Genomic DNA, 23,281 nt, shown 5'->3' on the forward strand with positions numbered 1-23,281 from the left:
GGCCGAACTGATACCAAGACATCATCATCATCATATCAGCCGATGGACGTCCACTGCAGGACATAGGCCTTTTGCAGGGACTTCCAAACATCACGATACTGAGCCACTGATGTCGTCAGTCCACCTGGTGAGGGGTCGACCAACGCTGCGCTTTCTTAAGTCTAGTGCGAATGAGTTTATTGGTCTTATTTAAAAAAATCAATGACTAATATTATTTCTTTAAACTACGTTGACAACAGTAAAAAAAAATATATTTTAAACCTTATTAAATGTAGTTCATAAATATATAATTTAATTAGGGAAAGAAAATATTTACTTAACTTAACGTAAACGTATCCAAAACTTGCCCAAAACGCTATTACCTTCCCTTCTAGCTGCAAAAATTTAACTATTTATAATTTGTTTATGTTGTGCACTATAGATTATGCAATTTTACACAACTTGTTATAAATGGTGGTAATATAGATTACGTTGTTGTCATTTCACATGACTTTTCTTCTTTTTCTTCATCTTCTTCTTTATGTTCTTTCGGATATGTCAAGACAGCACAATTTACTTTGCCAATGTCGCGTATCTTATAAGCTTTTTATAAGCGTTTGTTTCAGTTAGTCCTGTTAGAATTTGTAAGTCAAGTCAAATTAGGAACCACTTCCGGTCATTCAATTCGTCAAAATAACTATACCTTCTTATCTAAGGTGAGAATGCAATGATTTAGTTTTTTTTAACTATGGTGACAATGCCATAATATCATGGTGGTGGCCTTGAGAACTCCTAAACAAACAAGACTCTACTTAAACACTATATGTAGATACATAATATATTGAGACATCTTTGTCTTAACAAACACTCTAGTGATACCTATAATATGTATCCCCGGCCCAGGCCTAACTTAACCACCCGGCAATTTACTTATATTATCTAAAAAAATCTTGATAATTTTACTTTAACATTACTTTATCAAAAAAAGTTTGCTACAACATTTTACGCCATTTTCAATTTGTCTACAACGGGAAACAAGCTAAGGTTTGACCATGCAGTCTGAGTTTTACGATAGAGATACGTTAGAGCATAATTATATATTATATATTTGTATATTTTTTATATCAGTTTACATACTGATGAAAATGATTATAAAGTACATACATAATATATTTATTATTTATTACATAGTATAAATTACAGAATTTTATCCAGATAACAATAATATAGACAAAAAATAATTAATAGATATTTAAAAGTAGGACGTATTACACGATAATTTAAACTGAAATCTATCTAAAGTTACGCTAAATACGAGTACATTGAGAATCTCTTACAAATCTGTTACGGACAAATTATTTGCTGAAACAATTTGCAAAAAAAAAAATGCTGTAACAGAACGATGTCTAAGTTTTAATACCTATCCAATATTGCCATAGTTTTTACGTCAACCGAGATTTCAAACAAGCGAAAAATTGCCCAGCCCGCAGTGGTAGTTAAAAAGTCCACATTTAAATTAATTCATTACACCACTGTAAATTGCCAAAAAATAACGCTTATCAATCGATTACAGATTTCGTAGAAGCACAAAAACGCTACAAATACATGACTCAATCGCGAATTAACTAAAAAAATCGGACACTATATTGACTCAATAGCTCCAACTAAAGTGATTACACAGCCCGGGTTACGTAAATACCTCACACTGCCACAGTCACCCACACATGCGAAGAGTACGCACACTAGAGAGACCTTTCGCTGTGTGCGTGCTGCAGACCGTGAGTCGGTCGACCCCACTACAAAATTTAGTCGCACTCTAGACTTCGCAGAGGATAGACGAGTAACAAGTTACTAGAGTACTACGCCATACGCATTGGATATTTCGACATAACAACATTGTGATAGTGAAAAAAATATTTTAAGACGTGTAAAGTGGGTGCATAACATTTTATTGTAACATTTGAAGCACTAGAAACTATACCGAAGACTGTTTTGTGATTTGCTGTTTATTGTGAAATTATGACATTGTTCTCAAAATTTGGATAATTCCCGATAAGGAGTACAAAATTGCCGCAAATATTTTTGTAAGTATTTTCTTTTATTAAATAGCCCTTATAGTTGTTTTATTTTTTATTACTAGCTTTTTGTGTATTTTTTTTATTTTTCGCCAAAAATATTTTAGTTATTATTTTTTTTTTTTACAAAATCTTTAAAAATTTTCATTTTATTTAACGTAACGAAGTCAGAAAAATGCAATTTTGACCACAATTATTGTTTTGAAAAAAAATACATAATACAAAAAAAAAATAACAAAAAATAAACAAAAAAGATTCTAACTAGAAATTTAATAAATCAAAAAATTCGATATTTACAAAAAATTACATTCATCCAATTAGAATTTACATCATCCAATTTAAAAAAAAAATAAAAATGACTAACAGATTAAGACGAATCGCTAAAATGATCACAATGACTTCCATAGAAATGTTTGCGCGCGTGTCAATGACTTTGTCGCACAAAATTTGTTTATTCACGCCCGCCTCGTCTCGTGCCAAAAGATTTTCGCCTTTAATCATTTTAGTACAGAATTTCCCACAATTGACGCTTCCAACTGTCCTCTCTTCGCTTCTTTTGTTCGCATGTTTACTTCCTCGATGTTTTTATTTGTATCTTTGTTTACACCGTTATATCTTATTATATATCTTATAACTTTTTTTTTCCTTTGTCCTCTATTCTGGCTTCATTGTGTTTGATAAGTTATAAATGATATTTTTATCTTTGAGTAATATTTAATCATAATTATTATCAAAGCTAATTTCAATTTGCCAAAATTTTTTAACACTTCCTATTTCCGTTGTGATTTTTAAATATTATTTTTATTTATGGAATGTATCGTTTTTTTTTAAAAAAAACAAATATTGTTGAACAGTTTTGTTATGTTCATTTTATTTCTTGATGCATGTTTTATATTAGTTTTAGTGTTTAATTAAAAAAAAAAATTAAATCAGATTTTTTTTAACAGATTTGTCTTTAAAAATTAATTTAATTAAAATTGAGTCATTAACACTAAATAGTTAAAAATCTATTTTAAATTAGTAACATGTCCTCCAAATTTTATTGACCTCACTAAATTCAGGTCGAGCGGTAATTTTGACACTCTTGTTGGAAAAGGTACCACTATTTAAATAGTTAATTAATGTACCGCGATTGTTAGTAAGTAGTGTGTCGTAAACGGCGCCCGGCACGACGGCTCTGTCGTAAGCTATTGTAAACGCTTACACAACTGGTTCAAGGTTCCGTTCCCGCGTGCGTTCGCCTGCGGATGTACGGAACTAGTGTTCTTGATATTATGTATGTAGTCAATATCAATAGCAGCATTGGATTCAATTTGCTGTTCCTAAACATAATTAAAGTAACAGACTCTGAAGAATACATTTTCATATAAGATTTCTTCTCTCTGTTTATTCCCTTCTTTAAAGTAAATCTAAGTCACTCAAACGTTTGGCTGTCAACAAGAATTTTTACAACCTGAATATGAGGTCATTTGAAGAATCAACCATACAAATTATTCCACTTTATAATATTGGTATATTTTGAATACTCGGCGTTTCCAAATATTAAATTTCCAACTACCCTTAAAGTAAGTCAAAAAAGGAAAAGTAGATAAAACTTGATAAACTTTCTGAACAACGAAAATTGTTATAATGACCAAATTGCGGTAACTACAAGAGAGTTTACAAACAATTGCATTGTCCATAAAACAATAAGTATCTTCACGGTGGTTAACAAATTACATCCGAGAACAAAAATGCACCTTCCGTTCAAACAATACAAACCCCAGTCTCGAATCGATCGTATAAAGGTCAGTTAGCTATCTACGTATGACGCAACGTTCCTAGGGCGGCATTGCGTAATCCACTGCAACCCACACAGACAAACGGTGACATTGCACGGACTATAGATAACGTGGAAACGTCAAATACCACGAAGCGAACTAGAAAACGCAAACACGGACTATAGATAATGTAGAACTGCACAAAGCTAACTAGAAAACGCAGTACAAGAAGTTGTTTTGTACAAACATTTCCGCACTCTAATAATAGATAGACAAAGAAGTGTAACGTAGTATAAAGTGCATTATCGGTACGCAAGTGATGTAATACAGGAAGTTTGCAGCAAGGTCGTCCGGAAGGTATTATTAAAGACCGTAAGGTCACACCCGTATGCATTTAGTTAATCGTGCATCATGACTCGCATAGCTATGAATTTTAATTCCCATTATGCCGACGCTCGCACACGGCCCTGATTACTTACGGATCATGCGAAACGATGAAATCATCTTCTAACTGTTACATAGTACTTATGTTTCTATATGAAAGAGGAAATAGCATAAAAAGAAACAAGAAACTAGTCAAATTGTTCCCAAAAAGAGAGATGTTACATGGTATATTATCTGCACTTGTCAACTCACTCTTCGTAGCTAATTGTCTATAGTTACTGTCATTGTCTGTTCACAACTAACGGTCATGTCAAGATAGTCAATATAAAAATAATCATCAAGCATCAATGTCTTATTAAATGCACCTAACCTTTATACCAAGTAACTGAACCACTTATGCCGTATTTATGCAATCATCGAGCTCGAAATGTTCGCATACGGTTTGCCAATTTCGCGTATCAATTCTCCAACAATGAGTTACACAATGCGATTGTCCTCATTATTCAAGGCGATATTTCGCTTAGCTTTTATCACATTATAATATATCACAACTATATTATCGTGATAGACCACAACGAGTTCCATTACGTAATGTACATTTTTTTTATACGCAATAACAGCGCCGATAATTTCATCGGTACGAGGACAAGCGAAGATAACTTGACCTATTTTTTTTTATCTCACTCGCTCGCGTAACTGTAACCTACTTACCGATGTGCACGTGAGTGTTACGACTGACTGACTTGTTACATATCTCGAATAAACTCCAATTTGACAGATCCATGAACTGTCAAATTGGATCTTAAGCGCAGCGCTTAAGGTAAGTTGTAATGCAGGAAAATCTTCAAATTAACTCCATCATGAAAAAGTTCCTGGTACTGCTGAGTGCAGTCATGATTAAATTGAAGTAATTGTATAAATAGTTAAGGAAAAGAAAATTTATCTTTAAAATTTTGTTCCCAGAATTTTCTGTTTTGAAGATGTTACACCACAAAAATATGACTTGGAATTCCCGATGAGTCACACTTTGGCTAATCTAGAGCACCTCCAAGTACGCCACATATTAAAAGACGTAGATTAAACTGAACAACAACTCAATGAGTAATAAGGGAAATTTAAACTCATTAAGATCACGGCCCTGTTCGTGATGCTTCCTAGAGACAAATTGTTTACATTGCGTAAGAAACAGAGGTGGATAGCTAAATCCGAAGAATCTAGTTCACGAAAATAGGTTAAGTGTTTCTTAATAATATAGCAATTAACAGTGTAGAGCAAGGTCGGCGCAAAGTAGGTTCCTTTGTCTCGTCATACTGCGTATTTGTTTAAGGATTATTTTATCAGTTAGGGAAATCCACCGGAAAAGCGAGTGAAAAGGCCTTGACACATATACGCGGCGGTTTATCGCTCGAGGAGTTACGAAACTGGACCTTGACACGAAACTATTATCGGGAGACTGAGGCCGTCCCCAAAATAGCGTGCTCTTTAATTGGGCCTTCGCTAAATACGTATGCGAAAATCGGTCAAGTATGCGCGGTTTTTTCAACAGAAAAATGCTTGAAACGCATCCAAAATGGCGACCTTTCTTAATCCTACTTGAGGTTACATGAGAACGACAATGCTACTGCAAGTATACTAGAATCCACACTAGAGTCTAGACATAACAATAATGTGGCACATTGAATATTTTCATAACTAATGCATCTAGCGTGTACAATTGTCGCCTTGTTCAGGGTTAACTATTGAGTTCTTTGGCGCCAATCAACCAGTTCAAAGTAAAGTTATTGAAAAATGCAAAAATGGACATGTTATTTTCTCGTTGGAAAATGGTTATTTCTCTCGTATCTCAATCGAATCTAGATAACAGGAAATCCTTACAGACGAAAGTATATCAGAGTTATTCATGAAACAACCTCAAGATTAAGTGTGTAAACATATTTGATTAAACCTAATAATGTCTCGACATTGTGCGACAATAAAATGTCATAAAAGATGGCGGCCGGCCTACTTTTCCCCCGCTAGTGGCGAGCGTGTGGAAAGTTACTGCTGTACTACTTTCTCTACTTTTTCCAAGATGGCTGATATTGTCTATGAGCATTTACATCGCGATAATTGTCTCTGGTAGGTCAAGAGCAAGATACGAGCAATTTGGACGCGCGATTTTAGAGGTTAACTTTCTAGAAAAACCACCCTTAGTAGACAGCTAAAAATAAAAATGAACTAATAACACTGTATTCTATCTAAACTGGTGAAGTCATAACTAATTTAACAATCTCATTAGGTCTTCAACTGTTGCATACATATACTTTGTAGAGTTCCCTAAATGATTCAAAATTACATGATCTAATTGGCGATCATTTCATCATCTTTAAATAAATATCTGACATCGTAGTATCATCGTAGTAGGCTCTTACTTAGGCAATATTTTAACAGGTGTATTTCAAGTGAAGCGCGTATTTGAAACTCACTTATTTACAAACTCTTCCATTCAACTCACACTGCTATTCCAAAGAACAACAATCTCACCCACTTTACAAATGATGTGTTACAGTCAATTATTAGCCAAGGGTGTATAATAAGGGTAACTAATTAACCCCATCACATAGTATGGACATTCTAATAATCAAAAAATATTCTCAGGCAATGTTTCTGAACTACAACAAGTAATTCCAATTAAATGCGTATTTATTGACAAACTTAACTATCTATTACCTCACCTACATTCTAAATCTAAGGTACAATAGCAAATTGACGATCAAAGGTATAATAAGCGTATATAATTAACTCCGACGAATCTTGCAACCGTTGAGAAGAAATCATCTTTTAATAAATAACTAAGTAATTAAAAACTATTATTATGAAATCATATTACAACCGGTGGAGTTACAATGAAATTGACAAAATTTGCATTGCATTCAATAAATTACAATCTTTTGTTTCCAAATTAAGCACATAGAATCAATTTAATTCAAGGTTGTCATCGGGACGAATCATATAACCGATGAGAAGAAATCATCCTTTAATCGAAATAAATAACCATTCTGATATAATACAACAGGTGCAATTTCATTGATGTACTTAGCAAACTTAGCTCTCCATTCAATAGTTACCTCACCTACTTTCCAAATCGGATGTTCTACAGCAAATTGAATGTCAAGGATGCAATCAGCGTATCTAATTAACTCCGACGAATCATATAACCATTTAGAACAAATCATCCTTTAATTAATGTCGTGACAACATCGAAATAAAGAAAGAAGAAGAAGATATAATACAACAGGTGTAATTTCATTGAACTGCGTATTTATTAACTAACTTAACTCTCCATTCAATAGTTACTTTCCAAATCGGATGTTCTGCAACAAATTGAATGTCAAGGATGCAATCAGCGTATCTAATTAACTCCGACGGATCACGTTGGTTTATATAACGGCTGAGAAGAACGTGCGGAGTTACGCAAGCAACGTGAGTTCAAGTTCACGTGTCGGGCGCCGCGTGACCGCCACAACACGTGCAGGACAATAACTCTAAGGTCATGTCCATTCTGGAGCTGGTTCAAGCCCGATGCGATTAACTTGCGATGGAACCGCAATTCATACGATATTCTTGAATTTCACGGACACAAATTTTGTTACGTCTACGCTAAGGTCATGTACTGATTCTGGAGTTGGTTTTCAAGCCCGATGCGATTAACTTGCGATATTGACGATAGAATCGCAATTCATCCGATATTCTTGAATTTCACTGGCAAAAATTTTGTTTCGTCTACGCTAAGGTCATGTACTGATTCTGGAGTTGGTTTTCAAGCTCGATGCGATTCAGATGCGATCTTAACGATAGAACCGCAATTAATCCGATATTCTTGAAATTCACGAGCACAAATTTTGTTATGTCTACTCTTTAAGGTCATTTCCTGATTCTGGAAATCGTTTGCAAGCCAGATGCGATTTACGTGCGATATTGACGACAGAGCCACGAATCCGTCCGTGAACTGTAAAAAAATGTGTCTGATTTTGAATTTTATTACTTCAACGCTAACTAAGGTCATGTTCATTCTGGAGTTAGCAAACTCAATGCGATATTCACGTTAGAACTACAAATCCATCAGTAAACTGCAAAAAATACATTTTTAACTTGGTTGGTGCTAAATTTAGAAAACAAAGTCCATTGAATTTTGGGACACAATTACTGGAACTTTTATTTTGAAATTTCAAAAGAACGTGATAGTCAGTAAAGAAGCGGCATGAAAGGTCATCTGTCAAAAATGAAATAGATGTCATTAATGCAAGAACATGTCATTCTCAATGCACAAAATATGTCATATCAATCCACTTAGCGTCTGTTTTTATTTTTGTGTAACTTTAGAGTTGCATTTAAAATAAACAAAAGGTAAAAAATACCTAATTTTCTTTTTATTTATACGTATAATAAAAGTAACAAGTATAAACCCATGTTAAGGAAGTATTTATTATAATTGCTTTGAAGCGATAATCAGCTTATTAAAAATTTACGCGTGCTAAAGTAAAGAGTTTTTGTGGTAGTCATAATTAATTATAGGTAATTACAGTATCCATTGTTTTTAATCTATATAAAACTAGCAACGCCTCACCGTTTCATCCACGTAGTTATCGTTCCAGAGGGAATGCGGGATAAAATATAGCCTGTGTTACTTGCTAATAACGTAGCTTTCCATTGGTGAACTAATATCAATAATCGGTTTTGTGGTTTAGATATCAAAGCGATACAAATGTATAAATCGTCAGTAATTCATTTGACATCGCATTTTTATTCCAGAGTAAGACTGGAATGTAATTAATCTATGACTGCAGGATTATGTAATAGCAAAGAATAAATCTCAGAACGGACAGGTCATAACAGTGCACTCAATATCGACAAATAGCTAAACGATTGCGTAAGTCATTAGTATCTTGTTTGTGAAGTGACTCAGAGATACATTTTGTATTATGAAATACCTATTCTTTGTTTATCTATGTATATTGTACATGTAGGTACATGGTGATTTGGAATTTCTTTGTTTTATTTAGAATCTCTATTGTAACTATGCCATTTTTAGAAAGATAAAGGTGTAACGTACCTACTTCGTAGATAATTTCAAATAAAATACAAAATGATTTCTTGTTGTAACGAACTAAAGTAAACTATTACTATTTCTTTTGATATCTGTATCTATATAGATGATCGGGATCCTATATTTTGTGAATTTCTAAATCCTTTAATAACTAATTATCATATTATTAATAAAAATATTAAGTTCCAATTAAGTGTAAAAATCCAAATGTTTTGACCAGAGGCGTAGCTAGGTAGGTTTTATCAAGTAAAAATATTAAATATATACAAATACATAAAAATGCTAAGTTACTTTATCATCAACTCTACCCCTGTAGCCAAGTGGCACGTCTCTTTCTACGTTCGCAAACGCTACGAAAACTAGAAAAATATATGGGACTGACATATCTTGATCACGTGAACTGTCGATAGCAAATGTCATTCCCATACATTTTTCAAGTTTTCAAAGCGTTTGCGATCGTAGAAAGAGAATCAGCTACTTGGCTACTACTTGGGGCTGTTTCGTTTTCGAATTTTTGTTATTCGATTTTCTGGTAAAGATTCGAGGGCTGGTAGCTACGCCATTGTTTTTGATCTTTTTAAAAAAATATCAAAACAGAAATAGCTGAGATTTATTTTCCGGAAAACTTAAAATTATAATTAAACTTAAATACTAATATTAAAAAGAACTATTAAAAGCATTACAATCCACCTGACTGTACAACGTGATGCAAAGCGAAGCACGTGTTGATTCTCGCGCAGTTAAATGAAGCCGTTACATAATCTTTTAACCTTAACCGATAACCTTGTTTTATATGGGGTAATACTTACTATAGCAAACCTCATAAGCCTCATTAAGATACCCTATTGTCATGGGAATGCAATGTTGATAGTAAAAATGCAAAATCGGACTCTATAACTAAAACCTCACATCGCAAATTATCGCTTGGTGACTAGGAAAACGCTTTTATATACCCCAACTGATGCTTCATTATCTAAATCAGGTCTTTATACATTATTAACAATAAAAAAATATAATAAAATGTTAAGAAAACTTAGTATATCTCGAAAATTTAACAAACTTTCCTTTCGATGTCAAGATCTATTGAATGCTGCAATTTCGTGTGGTCATTTCAAAATACTAATATTCGACTAATTCCGATGGTTGATTAACCAAGCATATACATTTATATCTATTTAATAAAAAATATACATTTAACTACATAATAGATAATCAAGATTTAACAACACTATGACAATCTAAATCAATATAATGTTTCTTCAAATTTATTTACCGTATAGCTAATCGTTGTTTACAACATTTTCTGTATTAAAAACCAATTAATTAACAATTTATTTATATCACGTATAAATCTAACTGTTCTAACTGTTAATTGGTATTGGAATTGCAAATGGATTCTTACAACACAAATTATCGACTACTTAATAAGTGACAGCGTACTGCAACCGTTATTAAGATCGCTATATTTCAAAATATACAATATCAGATATCATGATATTAAATATTGTATTGATGCTAATGATGTTCTTAAGATATAAGAACAATCAACTTTAAAATTTAATGATTTCTTCGCACGTTTGTCATCTATAAGTTTCTATATCATCTGAAGAATCCGAAAAAAATAATTGAGTGTCTTAATTAGTATAATCATGTAAATGTTGTCCATATAAAACCAACGACCAAAGTAACTAAACTGATTACAGATTAAATTAAAAATATAGATGTCAAAAGTTTCGTGCATAGACATAAAAAAGATCAAAGAGTTCCCATACGTCAGTTGCAAGAGTTTGAATTTAGAATGTCAATAATTTTACAATCCAACCTTGAAGTGACGAAACATCAGTTTCATAACGAGTTCGTACCAGATGACCAGATGGTTATAAAAACCACAGTACCGTACGGAGCCAGTTTTTGGCTAACGGTCCGTAAGAAAGTACATGATTAGCTATAACTGTCTTCAAATGCCGATTGTTATACGAGTCCGCATCACCGTTACAGGAATTCGGAACGGTATCGAATTTGTTATCAAACGATAATAATTAAGAAATTATGTCAGTGGTTTTGTCACTAGATTGCGGTGATTTACGATATTATCTCAATTTTGTTTAATTTACAGAAGTTCACTAAGAAAATATTGTTATTCTCCTCTATATATTCTATACGTAATTTACAGATTAATAATACAATTTCTGCGGTAAATATATTTTACGTTGTAAGTTTTATTAAGACTCCCCGTGTGTCTTAATCATTTGGTGCCTCAAAACATTCTCACTTTGCGTTTAGAACATGGTTTTTTATTTATTAATTATTAACATATCTACATATCTATATTTTTTATTGGTATGGATAAATTCAAGATCTGAACAATTTTACATTTGTATATTTTTCTTAAAAATAACATACCCTATATTTATGACTTTTTTGTGTTAAAAATCGTATTTATTTGATTCAGATTAAAACGAACTACAGTAACGTCTATTAGGTAAGGTGTTACGTATAATTTCGCTATTAATATTCTTTTAACCGTTTATATATCATTACTGGCCAGCCATTTCACCGTATGCTCTGCCAACCGACAAATAACGGATTTTTTAAACTTTCAAACCGAGCAGTTAGATGCTTTTAATTGCTATGATAATATTTTGCAACTTACCTACTTGGTTATCTATATAAAAATAGGTTAGTCATTTTTAACCGACTTCAAAAAAGGCGTCACAATATTTTTTTTTTTTAATGTTTGTAACCTCATAACTTCGTCATTTATAAGCCAATTTTGAAAATCGATTTATAAAGTTTGTGTGAAAATCAAAATAAATGTAATACGTCTTTGAAAGTTCCATTTTTATGTTAATGTGATTATAAATTAATTTATGTAGCATCGACTTACTCGGAAATGTTTTTTGGAAATTCTAATTTAATTGAGGGAAATCGGTTTTTTTTTAATTAGGTCATTTAAATTAACATTAATTCTGACAATTACATTAAAAATATAATAATAATAACTATTATCCATATAAATTATTATTTAATATTAGGCCACAATATAATGCTTCTATATGTTTTAAAGTAACGTTCAAATATAAAAAAATGTGACTAAGGTAGGTAAGGTTAGCAATTTAAAATGATACAAAAAAATCACGTAAAAAATATCATTAATTTTCTCCTTTTTATACAAACATAACCTCTACATTACACTAACAGCATTAAATTGCATGTATTTTTTTATAGTCTAGACAAATAATTAACATAGTCAATGTACATTATTCGTGTAATTGAACTTTTAAATGAAATTGCATAGGTATGCATTGTTTTAGTTAATAATTAGGTATATGTTGGATAGGTTATAAGTACATTTGGTCATGTCCTTTATTTGTTTGAAAGCATGTCATTCAAGAAGTTTCTATTTAGAACTGAAACCTTTGTCAAACTTTGGTCCCAGGTTACTACCTACCTACATTACCTCTCTAATAAAGTTATATATTTTCCCGATTTTGCCCCATTTTATCATTGATGGTCCTATTGGCCTTCCTCGATAATTAGACTATCCAATATAAAATAAAATTATACACTTCGAATCAGTAGTTTCTGGGATTAGCGCGTTAAAACAAACAAACTCTTCAGTTTTATAATATTAAGTTTAGATTATGTTTACCTACAGACCTCAACAAAATCACACTGATAGGAATATACCTTCAATCCTGTGACCACCACTCTGAGGCACAGATGTTGAGACTAACTCTGGATTAGCATATAAGCTATTTAAGCTATTCCTCAGGGCATCCCTTCTAGGAGGGCACCAGAGTCAACAGATAAAAAAACAAGCACACGAATTAAGGCAATTTTGAGGTTTTTTTTTAAATTATTTCTTTATAATTAACTTAAGGATATCATTAAGATCGCTATATTTCAAAATATACAAAATCAGATATCATGATATTGAATATTGATTAATTTGTATTAATTCTAATAATGTTGTTGAGGTATAAGAAAAATCTACTTTAAAATTTAATGTTTCTTCGCAAGTTTGTCATCTATGAGTTTCTATATCATCCGAAGGGGATAGGATAGGGAACGGGGGAAAGATATATCCGATAGGATAGGGAAGACACACAGGGGAATGTTGCTTAGGGCATCCAGTTACCTTAATCCGGCACTGGTTAACCCTCACAAGCCTGTGGGCTGAGACAGGCTACCGTTCTTACTCTCGGCAAAATTTAGCTTTGGTGCAAAAATAACCATGGCAACTTTACCAAACAAATTTTTTTTTTTTTTAAATCAACATCTATCGTCAAACGGTCAAAACGGCAAAAGGTGCTTATTCAATGTAACTGTACTTCACAGATATATAACAAGTAACGGTTCAACATTCGGTGAATCAACTTTGTTTTTTTTTATTTAAGCACCAAAATATTCTTCAGTGCTAAGTTATGACTAATTAAAGGACAAGAAATATTGCGTCATTATTTTTTTTTTTAACTCGAGTGACACCATTACTTACTTGAAAATGTTAAAAACTTGTTTAAAATGTTAAAAGCCTGTCAAACTTGAATGCGGTTCGAAAACCTTAAACTTACCTACTATCTATAATTTTTCAAAATTATTTAGTTATTTATATATAAAGTAATAAGAAATAATAAAAAAATGTAGTAATGGATTATAATACTTATTGTAAAAAAGAGTTTTTAATAAGAAAAACGTAGGAGGTGGTGGAATCTCTACCAACAGAAAAACAACTTTTTTATCTATTATAAAGCTGAAGAGTTTGTTTGATTGAACGCGCTAATCTCAGGAACAACTGGTCCGATTTGAAAAATTCTTTCACTGTTAGATAGCCTATTTATCGCGGAAGGCTATAGGCTATATTATTCCCGTATTCCTACGGGAACGAGGACCGCGCGGCGTCAGCTAGTAATGTAATAAAAGAAAACTAAGAGCTGTTTTCACAAAAAGAAAATTTAGAAAAAGCTCTCCAAAACGATGGTAGTAATTTTAACAGCCTTGGCTTTTGCAGACAACAAAATCAAAAAAAAGAAAAACAAACTTTTTCACAGTTTAGTTAGCCCCTAAACTGTGACTTTTCAAAACAAAGCCTACGTTACAAGCACAATCCGACTAACTCAATTCTCGAAATTCGGAAAAAGTTCATGATACCCGACCTTGTTGAGTAAAGTAAAAGCATCGACACGTCGAGCAATTAACGTTGGTTCTTAATCGGACAGTTATCTTTACCGTAACCGCGCTCCACATCTGTGTCCCACTGACACCGAGCGAGACCGCATCACCACCTGTCTCACGCAAGCCAAGTCCCACAACTGTGACACTTGCGAACTTTATGAGCATACTAGCGGACGCCCGCGACTTCGTTGTGCAATTCAGTTTTTCACAAATCCCTCGGAAACCATGGATTTTTCCGGGATGAAAAGTAGCCTATGTGTTAGACCAGAGAAAAATCTATTTCCATTCCAAAGGAGATGGTCCATTTCAGTTCCACTCTTGTACCCCGTATCATTAAAATTTAAAAAATACAAGGATTTTATTCAAATTTATTAAAGTGAATTAATCTAACTAAATAAAAAGAAATAAATAAAATAACAACCCAAGTTTTTGAGTTATTCAATTCAATTTTTGATTTTATGGCTTGCTGATTTTTTGAGTTATATCAAGATGGCGCCCTTAGAGCAACTATGACATGACAATTGACAGCAAACGTCAAAACGATTACTGCATTGAAAACGTCATCTATCCGCCATTATTACCCATATTAGTGTTGCATTTCTTGGAAGATAATGAATATTATTTCGAAAGAATTAAAGTAATTCGTAGATGTGTATAATCAAAAATAGTTAAAAAAAATATTTTCTTTTATTTCCGCTAGGGTACAATGACTGATCCTGGGCTCCATTTCAATTTTGGACCATCTCCTTTCAGACAAATAAGTTCAATAGTTGCTGCGTTAAAGAGTAACAAACATCCATACAAATTTTTGCGTTTATAACGAGGAAGTAAGATAGGTTGGCAAATATTCATTTAAAAAATATTCTGCAGGAACTTTTAGAAGATATAACTTTCTGAATCTTAACTCGAATTATAGCTGTTATTCAAAAGCATTCTGTAGCGGCACCGCAAAGTGAAATATGTAGGATGCAATAACAACAGTTATGCGGATTGCTGGCAGCATATTGTAATAACTAATCAGTTCTAACGCAACACAAATTACACAACAAAAATACAGCCTCCTACTTACACTTTGTTAGAAATCATGAGAAAATAAATGTTCTTAGTTTAAGTTTACTTCCCTTACTAGGTATATTAATTCAGTAAGTATTTTTTTATAGGAGTAAAAAACTCAATTCCACACGGACGTTGTCGCGGGCGTCCGCTAGTATATTTTAAATATGATCAATATTTCCTACAATAATTAGTCGGAAAGACTATTCTTAGTCCAGTGGATGGCTTCGAACCTATAAACTTTCAGTATTGAGTCCGGCACCTTATACCGTGGAGCTATTAAGGTTTTGTTGAGACGTATTGAAAAAGTTAAAACAAAATATACAATCGAATAAACCTCCTCCTTTTTTTGAAGTAGGTTAAATACAGCTTTACTGTATTATACAAATGTTTTAGGTAATTTATCTTGTCAGAAATTTTTCGTGACAAATAACCTTAAATCGGACAGACATATTATGTTTAGTTACTACAGGAAAAACAATTTATATTCCAAAAATTAACAACACACATACAAACAGTGTTAAATAAATCTATACTAATATTATAAAGCTGAAGAATTTGTTTGTTTGAACGCGCTAATCTTAGGAACTGCTTGTCCGATTTGAAAAATTCTTTCAGTGTTAGATAGGCCATTTATCGAGGAAAGCTATAGGCTATATTTTATACTCGTATTACTACGGGAACGGGAACCACGCGGTGTTAGCTTGTACTTGTATAAAAACCAAGTGACCCGCCTACTTAAGTATTAATAAAAAAGTGTCAATGACCATACCTATCATTATATTGAAACAGTAAATGGTTACATAAAGCTATCTGAATTAAATGGAAATTCAAAACCATCTTAAAATGCTGTAGTGCTGGGCTAACGATCTTAATTCGAATTTCATATGGAGTCAGTTAGTGAATAATCTTTTATAAGTGGCAAGAGAGCACGTGTTTTTAATAGGATGACTGTGATTTGCCGGGAAAGTCGGGACAGTCCTAAAATGTTTTTAATTTAAACACACAAACTTTGAGTTTTATTAATAAATAAACGATAGTTATACGTTTATGATATTCATTATTATATAATCATATTTAATGTTTTTATATTTTAACTAGTAATGCAGTTCATATGTATGTTGTATCCAATCACTATCTGACATTTCTTAATTGAGCAACATAACGGAATATATTTTCAATAATTAAAATTGTATATTTAGACTTAATTTTAATACACATACCATACGATACCTTTTACAATGCACTCACTTTCTGACATCATTCTTAATTAAATTTATCATTTTAATATAATAATTAAAGTTATTAAATATGTATAAAAATGTATATATTTGACATTGACAATAAAAAAATGTAATGATACCAATCTGAAATTAAACAATCTCTTGGAATTACTTTTTAATTACATATTTCCCGGGAATGTCCCAAAAATTATGCCACCCGTTGCCACCCTAGTTTCAGAGACGGGACTAGTTAAAATCACATGCAAATTCGTTCGGAAACGCATAACAACAGATCGTTTAGAAACAATTTAGAAAGGACACTCACGTTGCGGGCCTCATGCTCAGTAACGTGACTGGAGAAAACTGTTTAATCCATTTTATTGGTTCACGCCACAATGGATTGATTATCATTCATTGTTCTGGTGATAATGCTCGGTTAGGTATTGATTATTGATTTCAGAAGTTAACAACTTCCTGCGTTATTGAGTTTAATGGGCGATAATAAAAGGTATCATAAAAGCTTTTTGTTATTTTTTCCCTTACCTACTATTGTAGCTTTAATACAAGTTTACGGGTTCACTTATCACCATATTATAATAAATAAAAAAAAAGATATATATTGATAACGTCAGCACTTTTTCTCCATTTCAATATAAAGAAATAAAATTTATTAAGACGCTTAGATTACAAACAGCTTTCTTATTACTTAATAGTTTTCACGTTTCATCGTCATCATCATTATCAACCCATATTCGGCTCACTGCTGAGCTCGAGTCTCCTCTCAGAATGAGAGGGGTTAGGCCAATAGTCCACCACGCTGGCCCAATGCGGATTGGCAGACTTCACACACGCAGAGAATTAAGAAATTCTCTGGTGTGCAGGTTTCCTCACGATGTTTTCCGTCACCGTTTGAGACAAGTGATATTTAATTTCTTAAAATGCACAAGACTTTTCCTTTTTTCTTTCATTAACATTAATTTTCAATTTTTTATACAAAATGCCATATAAAATAGCGTCATGTACCTTTGAACTAGCTAGAACATGAGGTTGCAGATATTGTGCTCATTTCACATGAAGTATCATAAATTCTCAATGAATGTCAGTGACCTCAAGCGAGGTAATAAAAATTATAAAAATAACGAAATTTAGGTCTCATAGTTCATTGACACCGATCGATAGGGACTGTATTTTTATAAAATAAACAGCGCGAGGTCGACGTTCGCGGCCCACGCACCCGTCAACGTGAGGTCTATTGCGAAATATTGATTATTATTGATTGCAATTAGATGAGATCGCCCGGCACATGGCAGCAGGCGTGAAACTGAAAAGCACGCGTCATTAAAAAAAATCGAGTACATGTACAAACTATTATTTATATGTCAATCGATAGTGCGCGATTTTTTCAGAAGCAAGCAATTTTGCTCGCGTTGAATTCATATTTTTAATAATCGTGCAAAATCATTGACTTTTATCGATTAAAGGAGATGAAAAGTAGCCTCTGAGTTTATCCAGGGTATAATCTTTCTCCGTTCTAAGCTTCTTCTTTCTCTCCTTCTCCATTCTAACCTTCTTAACCAAATCGTTTCAGTATTATCAAATTATACTTACACACACGAACTTTCTCCTTCCTTATATGTGACTAGCAAACTCAGCGGCTTAACCTACGTAAGACCCTGTTCTCATTGGAATACGGGGATAAAATATAGAATTTAAAAAATCGCAATGGTTTAGACGTGACAAAAATTTAAACGCGGACTGGAGAGACAACAAACATATGACGTCGGATGCCCAAGATCAGGCAAAGTGGGCAAGTTTATGCCTAAAAACGGACCCCACATTTTGGGACCACGTAGGAAGAAGAAGACGTAAAAGCGTGACTAACAAACCTTTGAAAACCTTGATTTTTATCTCTATCTATGCTATGTTGAGGGCCTATTAAAATTATCGCATTTCAAATATCAGCTGCGAGTGCAATAACTCCCGTTGGAAACTGAATTTTAATGGTGTCATTGTATCCCGTGATCTGAGCCTGAACGTGATCATAGCAAATATGACTTATTTATGACTTGAAAACACACGTATCATACAGCGAACTGTCGTTTAGGAGACACCGGACCGGTCCACGTGCTGAACATATTTCATGAATTCACCGTGCGTGTGCTAGGTTCATTGTCAGGGCAAAGAGAACAAATCTAGCTTTTTTGATATTCTGATTCTTATGACATGGGTGTACAAGGGCACAACGACCTCCTTGATAACGTACGACAACCTTTACTGCTCGTTTTGTTAGTCAAATAGGTTCCGTGCCCTGACATCAGGGTAATACCAGCCCAATCATGGGAGGGCAGATCTCGCTTACTTACTTACCTGCTCGATGCGTGCCTTCTTGACTCCCTACAAGTTATTTACTTGTCGCATTGTATGTTCTCTAGGCAAATAGATAAATTAATTAAAAGCTGGCAGTAGTTAACGTAAGTTTCCTCTTGTTACAGAACCACAGCGAAGATCCCTGCGGGCCGGGCGTCGTCCGCCGCAACATGGTCGCCGAGTTCATACTGAGTCAGCAGCAGCTGCTGGGAGCGGGCGGTGCAGCGCTGGGGCCCCTGCCTGCCCCCGCGCGCATCCCCCCGCCGCCCCGCGCGCGTCTCTCCGTGTCCCCCCACTTCCCCATGGATCAGCCACCGCCCGCTGCCGGCAGCCCCGATGACGGCGACTACGGGAACTACGACTTCAACAAGCGCAAAGACTTCTTCGGCCAGCGCAAGCAGAGGGAGTTCATCCCCGACAACAAAAAGGACGACGGCTACTGGGACCGTCGGCGGCGCAACAACGAAGCCGCGAAACGCTCGCGCGAAAAGCGTCGCTTCAACGACATGGTGTTGGAACAACGCGTCGTTGAACTCTCCAAAGAGAACCACGTTCTGAAAGCGCAGTTGGACGCCATTAAAGAGAAGTATGGCATCTGTGGGGAGACACTGATTAGTATAGATCAAGTGTTGGCAACGCTGCCGACGTGCGACCAGGTGCTGTGTGTGACCAAGCGCAGCAAACTGTCCGGTGGGGCGCTATACCCACCTGCGCCGCCGCCGCCGCCGCCCGCAGCTTCACCGCCGTCGCCCCCGCGCGCGCCTGAACCCTACCCCGAGCGGCTTCCAGCCCCCGAGTACTACCCGCACCCTGCGCACTACGAACCCCCTGGCTCCGTGTTGAACCTGTCGCGCTCACGTCGCGCGCCTTCGCCCTACGAACTGTCATCTCTCTCTGGGTCAGGCGACGAGACAGCCGAGCAATATGCGCCAGAGAACAACGGCTTACCACTGAAGCTCCGCCACAAATCCCACCTCGGCGATAAGGACGTAGCCAGCGCTCTGCTGTCCCTCCAACACATCAAGCAAGAGCCAGGTCCGCGGTCGTCGCCGTCATGGGACGGGGAAGGCTCGAGCGACGAGCGAGATTCCGGCATCTCCCTGGGCGCCGAGTACCGACCACCACGCACTGACGAGCGCCTTGCAGAGGAAGAAGACGCGCATCTGAAAGCGGAGCTAGCGCGGCTCGCGACAGAGGTGGCCACTCTCAAGAACATGATGCATCAGAACAAGACTCGCGCGATGGAGCACTGAACCTGCTCTGTGTGCTTCACCCCGCGACCACGTCGCTCGTACAAACGTCTCAACCTGCCCTCAGTAGTCAAGTTACCACGTATATGATGTAGTGCAGCTGTCAGACTCCCTCCTAGACGATATCGTGGACTCGTGTGAGACTCATTCGGTTTAAAGACTTTTCGAGCAGAGAAAACTTATCTACTCAGTGATAGATTTTAATAATGATGCATTTTTAGTGGTGAGCTACGTGTAATGTATGTGTAATATAATATGTAAGCGCAGTAGATCTGTTTCATCTCTTCGAAGACTCCGTAGTGAATCGATGGCTAAAGACTATTTCTCTCCTAAGTTAGTGTTAAGTCGATCTAAGTAGAATTAAGTCATTCTTAGATGTTTATTTATAATGTTTAAATGTATAGTCTTTCTCGTTCGGAATACCGCTGAGTTCCAAACCAAAAAAATATAATTGATGAAATCGATCTTGTAGCTATCGAGTTATTGCAAATTCATGATAATGTTAATATTTCCACTTGTTTGTAATATTGTTCAGAGTATTGAGTAATCAGAAAATAAGGATACCAGTGCCTTTAACAATACATACCTACCTACCTTAAATAGCTACCTATTAAAATAATATTTTTGTACATTTGTTAGAAAAATCGTGACGATTTCAATTGTCTATACCGTAAGTGGCCCCTACCATGAGTCCAGCTGTGCGATACAATCGCGTTGCCTGTAAAGTATTCGAGTCGTCCTAAAACCGATAGCATGGCGTATCACTCATTTTTTATTTCGCCTCGCATCTATTTTTCGAGTTGGACGCATGGTTGGGGACTTGTATCAAATCCTAATTAGGCTCGATGGAAGTATTCGATGTGTAAATTGTAAGTACTCCTATTGCCCACAGGGCGTGTGATAGGGACTGAAGGAGTTATAAGTATTTATTTATTCGGACAGTAAGAGAGGATTTTACAATTTATTATCTTTGTATAAGAAAACACTATACGATATAAATAAATTGTGTACATTACAAATAAACAAATGAATTTCATTTAAACCCCTACCATGAACTGATTTTTTATGACGTTCGACATCTTAGCTTTACTTTTAACACGTGACAAAATACATTTAACGCAAACTTAAATCTGAAAGTCACTGTCATAGAAAATCAGTTAAATACCTATTTACCGTCTATTATAACTTTTGTGAAACTTTACTCACCTTTTATAGCCTACAAACATTGACTTCTTAAAAACGAAATTCATTATAGTAACAGTTAATATGTCGAAAATAATAATTACGAGGAAATGGCAGAAGGGTGATAAATTTTCAAAAAAGTTATAATACGAGGAAAATAAATCAGAAGGCCTAAAAATAAGTAAAGAACCAAAAATGCTTGGATTTTTGGTTAAAATTAAGAATAATTTTTATCAAAATCTAAGCTGATATTACCAGAGGATAATAAGCTGAAGAAATGGAATTCTATTAGCAATAAAGGAGAAAAGAAAACACCTATAAAACCTTTTTATTTATTTTTTTTTTTATAAATTAATGAGCAAGGGAAGAATAGTTACAGAAGTCTTAGTAGTAATAGAGTTTTTTGAAGGTACCTAGAACAGAAATTTACCAACCAAACTTATTCTGCTTTATTAGAAAAGTATGGTTTCCGATATAATCGTAACTACTGTCTACCCATGGCTACAGGCCCTGAGGAGTCATTTATCATTCGATATATATCAACCGATATTCGGCTCACTGCTGAGCTCGAGTCTCCTCTCAGAATGAGAGAGGTTAGGCTAGGCCTCATGCATGGACCTCCAAGCACAACGTTCTCGAGCCGCCAGCATCCAGCGGCTCCCTGCAACCCGCTTGATATCCTCGATCCACCTATTGGGAGGTCGGCCAACACTGCGCTGTCCGGTGCGGGGTCGCCATTCCAGCACCTTGGGACCCCAACGTCCATCGGCTCTTCGAACTATGTGGCCTGCCCATTGCCATTTCAGCTTCGCGACTCGCTGAGCTATGTCAGTGACTTTGGTTCGTCTGCGGATCTCCTCATTTCTGATTTGATCACGCAGAGAAACTCCAAGCATAGCTCGCTCCATCGCCTACTGAGTGACTTCGAGCCTTCTAATAAGGCTCATAGTCAGCGACCAAGTCTCGGATGTCAGAGGAGACTATCATGAAAAAAACCACCACCTTCAAAAAACCAGTTTCAACTACTGGCAAGTAGATAATATAGAACGAAAGCCTGCGCTTGCCAGACATAATTCATACAATGAAGGCTAAAATTTTTAACTGACTTCAAAAAAAGGAGGTTCTCAATTCATGTATGTTTTTTTATGTTTGTTAAGTCATAACTTCGTTATTTACTAACCAACTTTGAAAATTCTTTTTTTGTTTGAAAGAGTATATTTCCAGATTGGTCCCATTTCATTTTCATGAAAATCGGTTTAGTAATTTTGTGTTAAAATCAAAATAACTGAAATACTTCTTTAAAGTCGGTTCCATTTTTATATTAAAAAGATTATTAATAAAGCTTAATGCTTCTACCATAAGTACACGTAAGCCAATTGTAGAGTTTGGAGTATGTTCTCTTGGTCGTAGCAGTTTTCAAGGGTCTAGATCCTCATTGATCCAAGTAACGGCCTCCCTGGTACGATTGAGGTTTTTCTTAATTGGTCCAGGTCTGGTTAAATGCACTTTCTTTTCCCTCAGTCTCATAGACTGACACGACCGGTGAAAGTTCAGGCAGAAGCGACTGCTTAGCGTGCTCTCCGAGGCACGGGGGTATTCCAACATCACCAACTTCCCAACTCCAGGCTGCTAATAATGAGTTTTCTTGTGAAAAATATCTGACCCGTGATTCGAACCCTGGACCTCATTGTCCATAGCTGAACCATTAGTCCTGTGGTAAGCTGGTTCAACTACTTACCTAAAGCAA

General features: G+C 35.1%; 1 protein-coding gene across 1 annotated transcript; it reads left to right on the forward strand.

The window, feature by feature from the left end:
* Positions 1-1,781: 1,781 nt before the first annotated feature.
* On the forward strand, positions 1,782-21,379 carry LOC112056105 (transcription factor atf-2). Its single transcript, XM_024096454.2, has 2 exons — positions 1,782-2,063; positions 19,228-21,379. The coding sequence occupies exon 2, from the start codon at positions 19,273-19,275 to the stop codon at positions 20,353-20,355; it is 1,083 nt and encodes a 360-aa protein (XP_023952222.1). The 5' UTR covers positions 1,782-2,063; positions 19,228-19,272; the 3' UTR covers positions 20,356-21,379.
* The last annotated feature ends 1,902 nt before the right edge of the window (positions 21,380-23,281 follow it).

Source organism: Bicyclus anynana, chromosome 25 (assembly GCF_947172395.1).
Source record: "Bicyclus anynana chromosome 25, ilBicAnyn1.1, whole genome shotgun sequence".
NCBI classification, from domain to species: Eukaryota; Metazoa; Arthropoda; class Insecta; order Lepidoptera; family Nymphalidae; genus Bicyclus; species Bicyclus anynana.

Bases quoted from the DNA above. Each gene is read 5' to 3' on its own strand.
- LOC112056105 (XM_024096454.2), top strand. From the start codon at position 19,273: ATGGTCGCCGAGTTCATACTGAGTCAGCAGCAGCTGCTGGGAGCGGGC.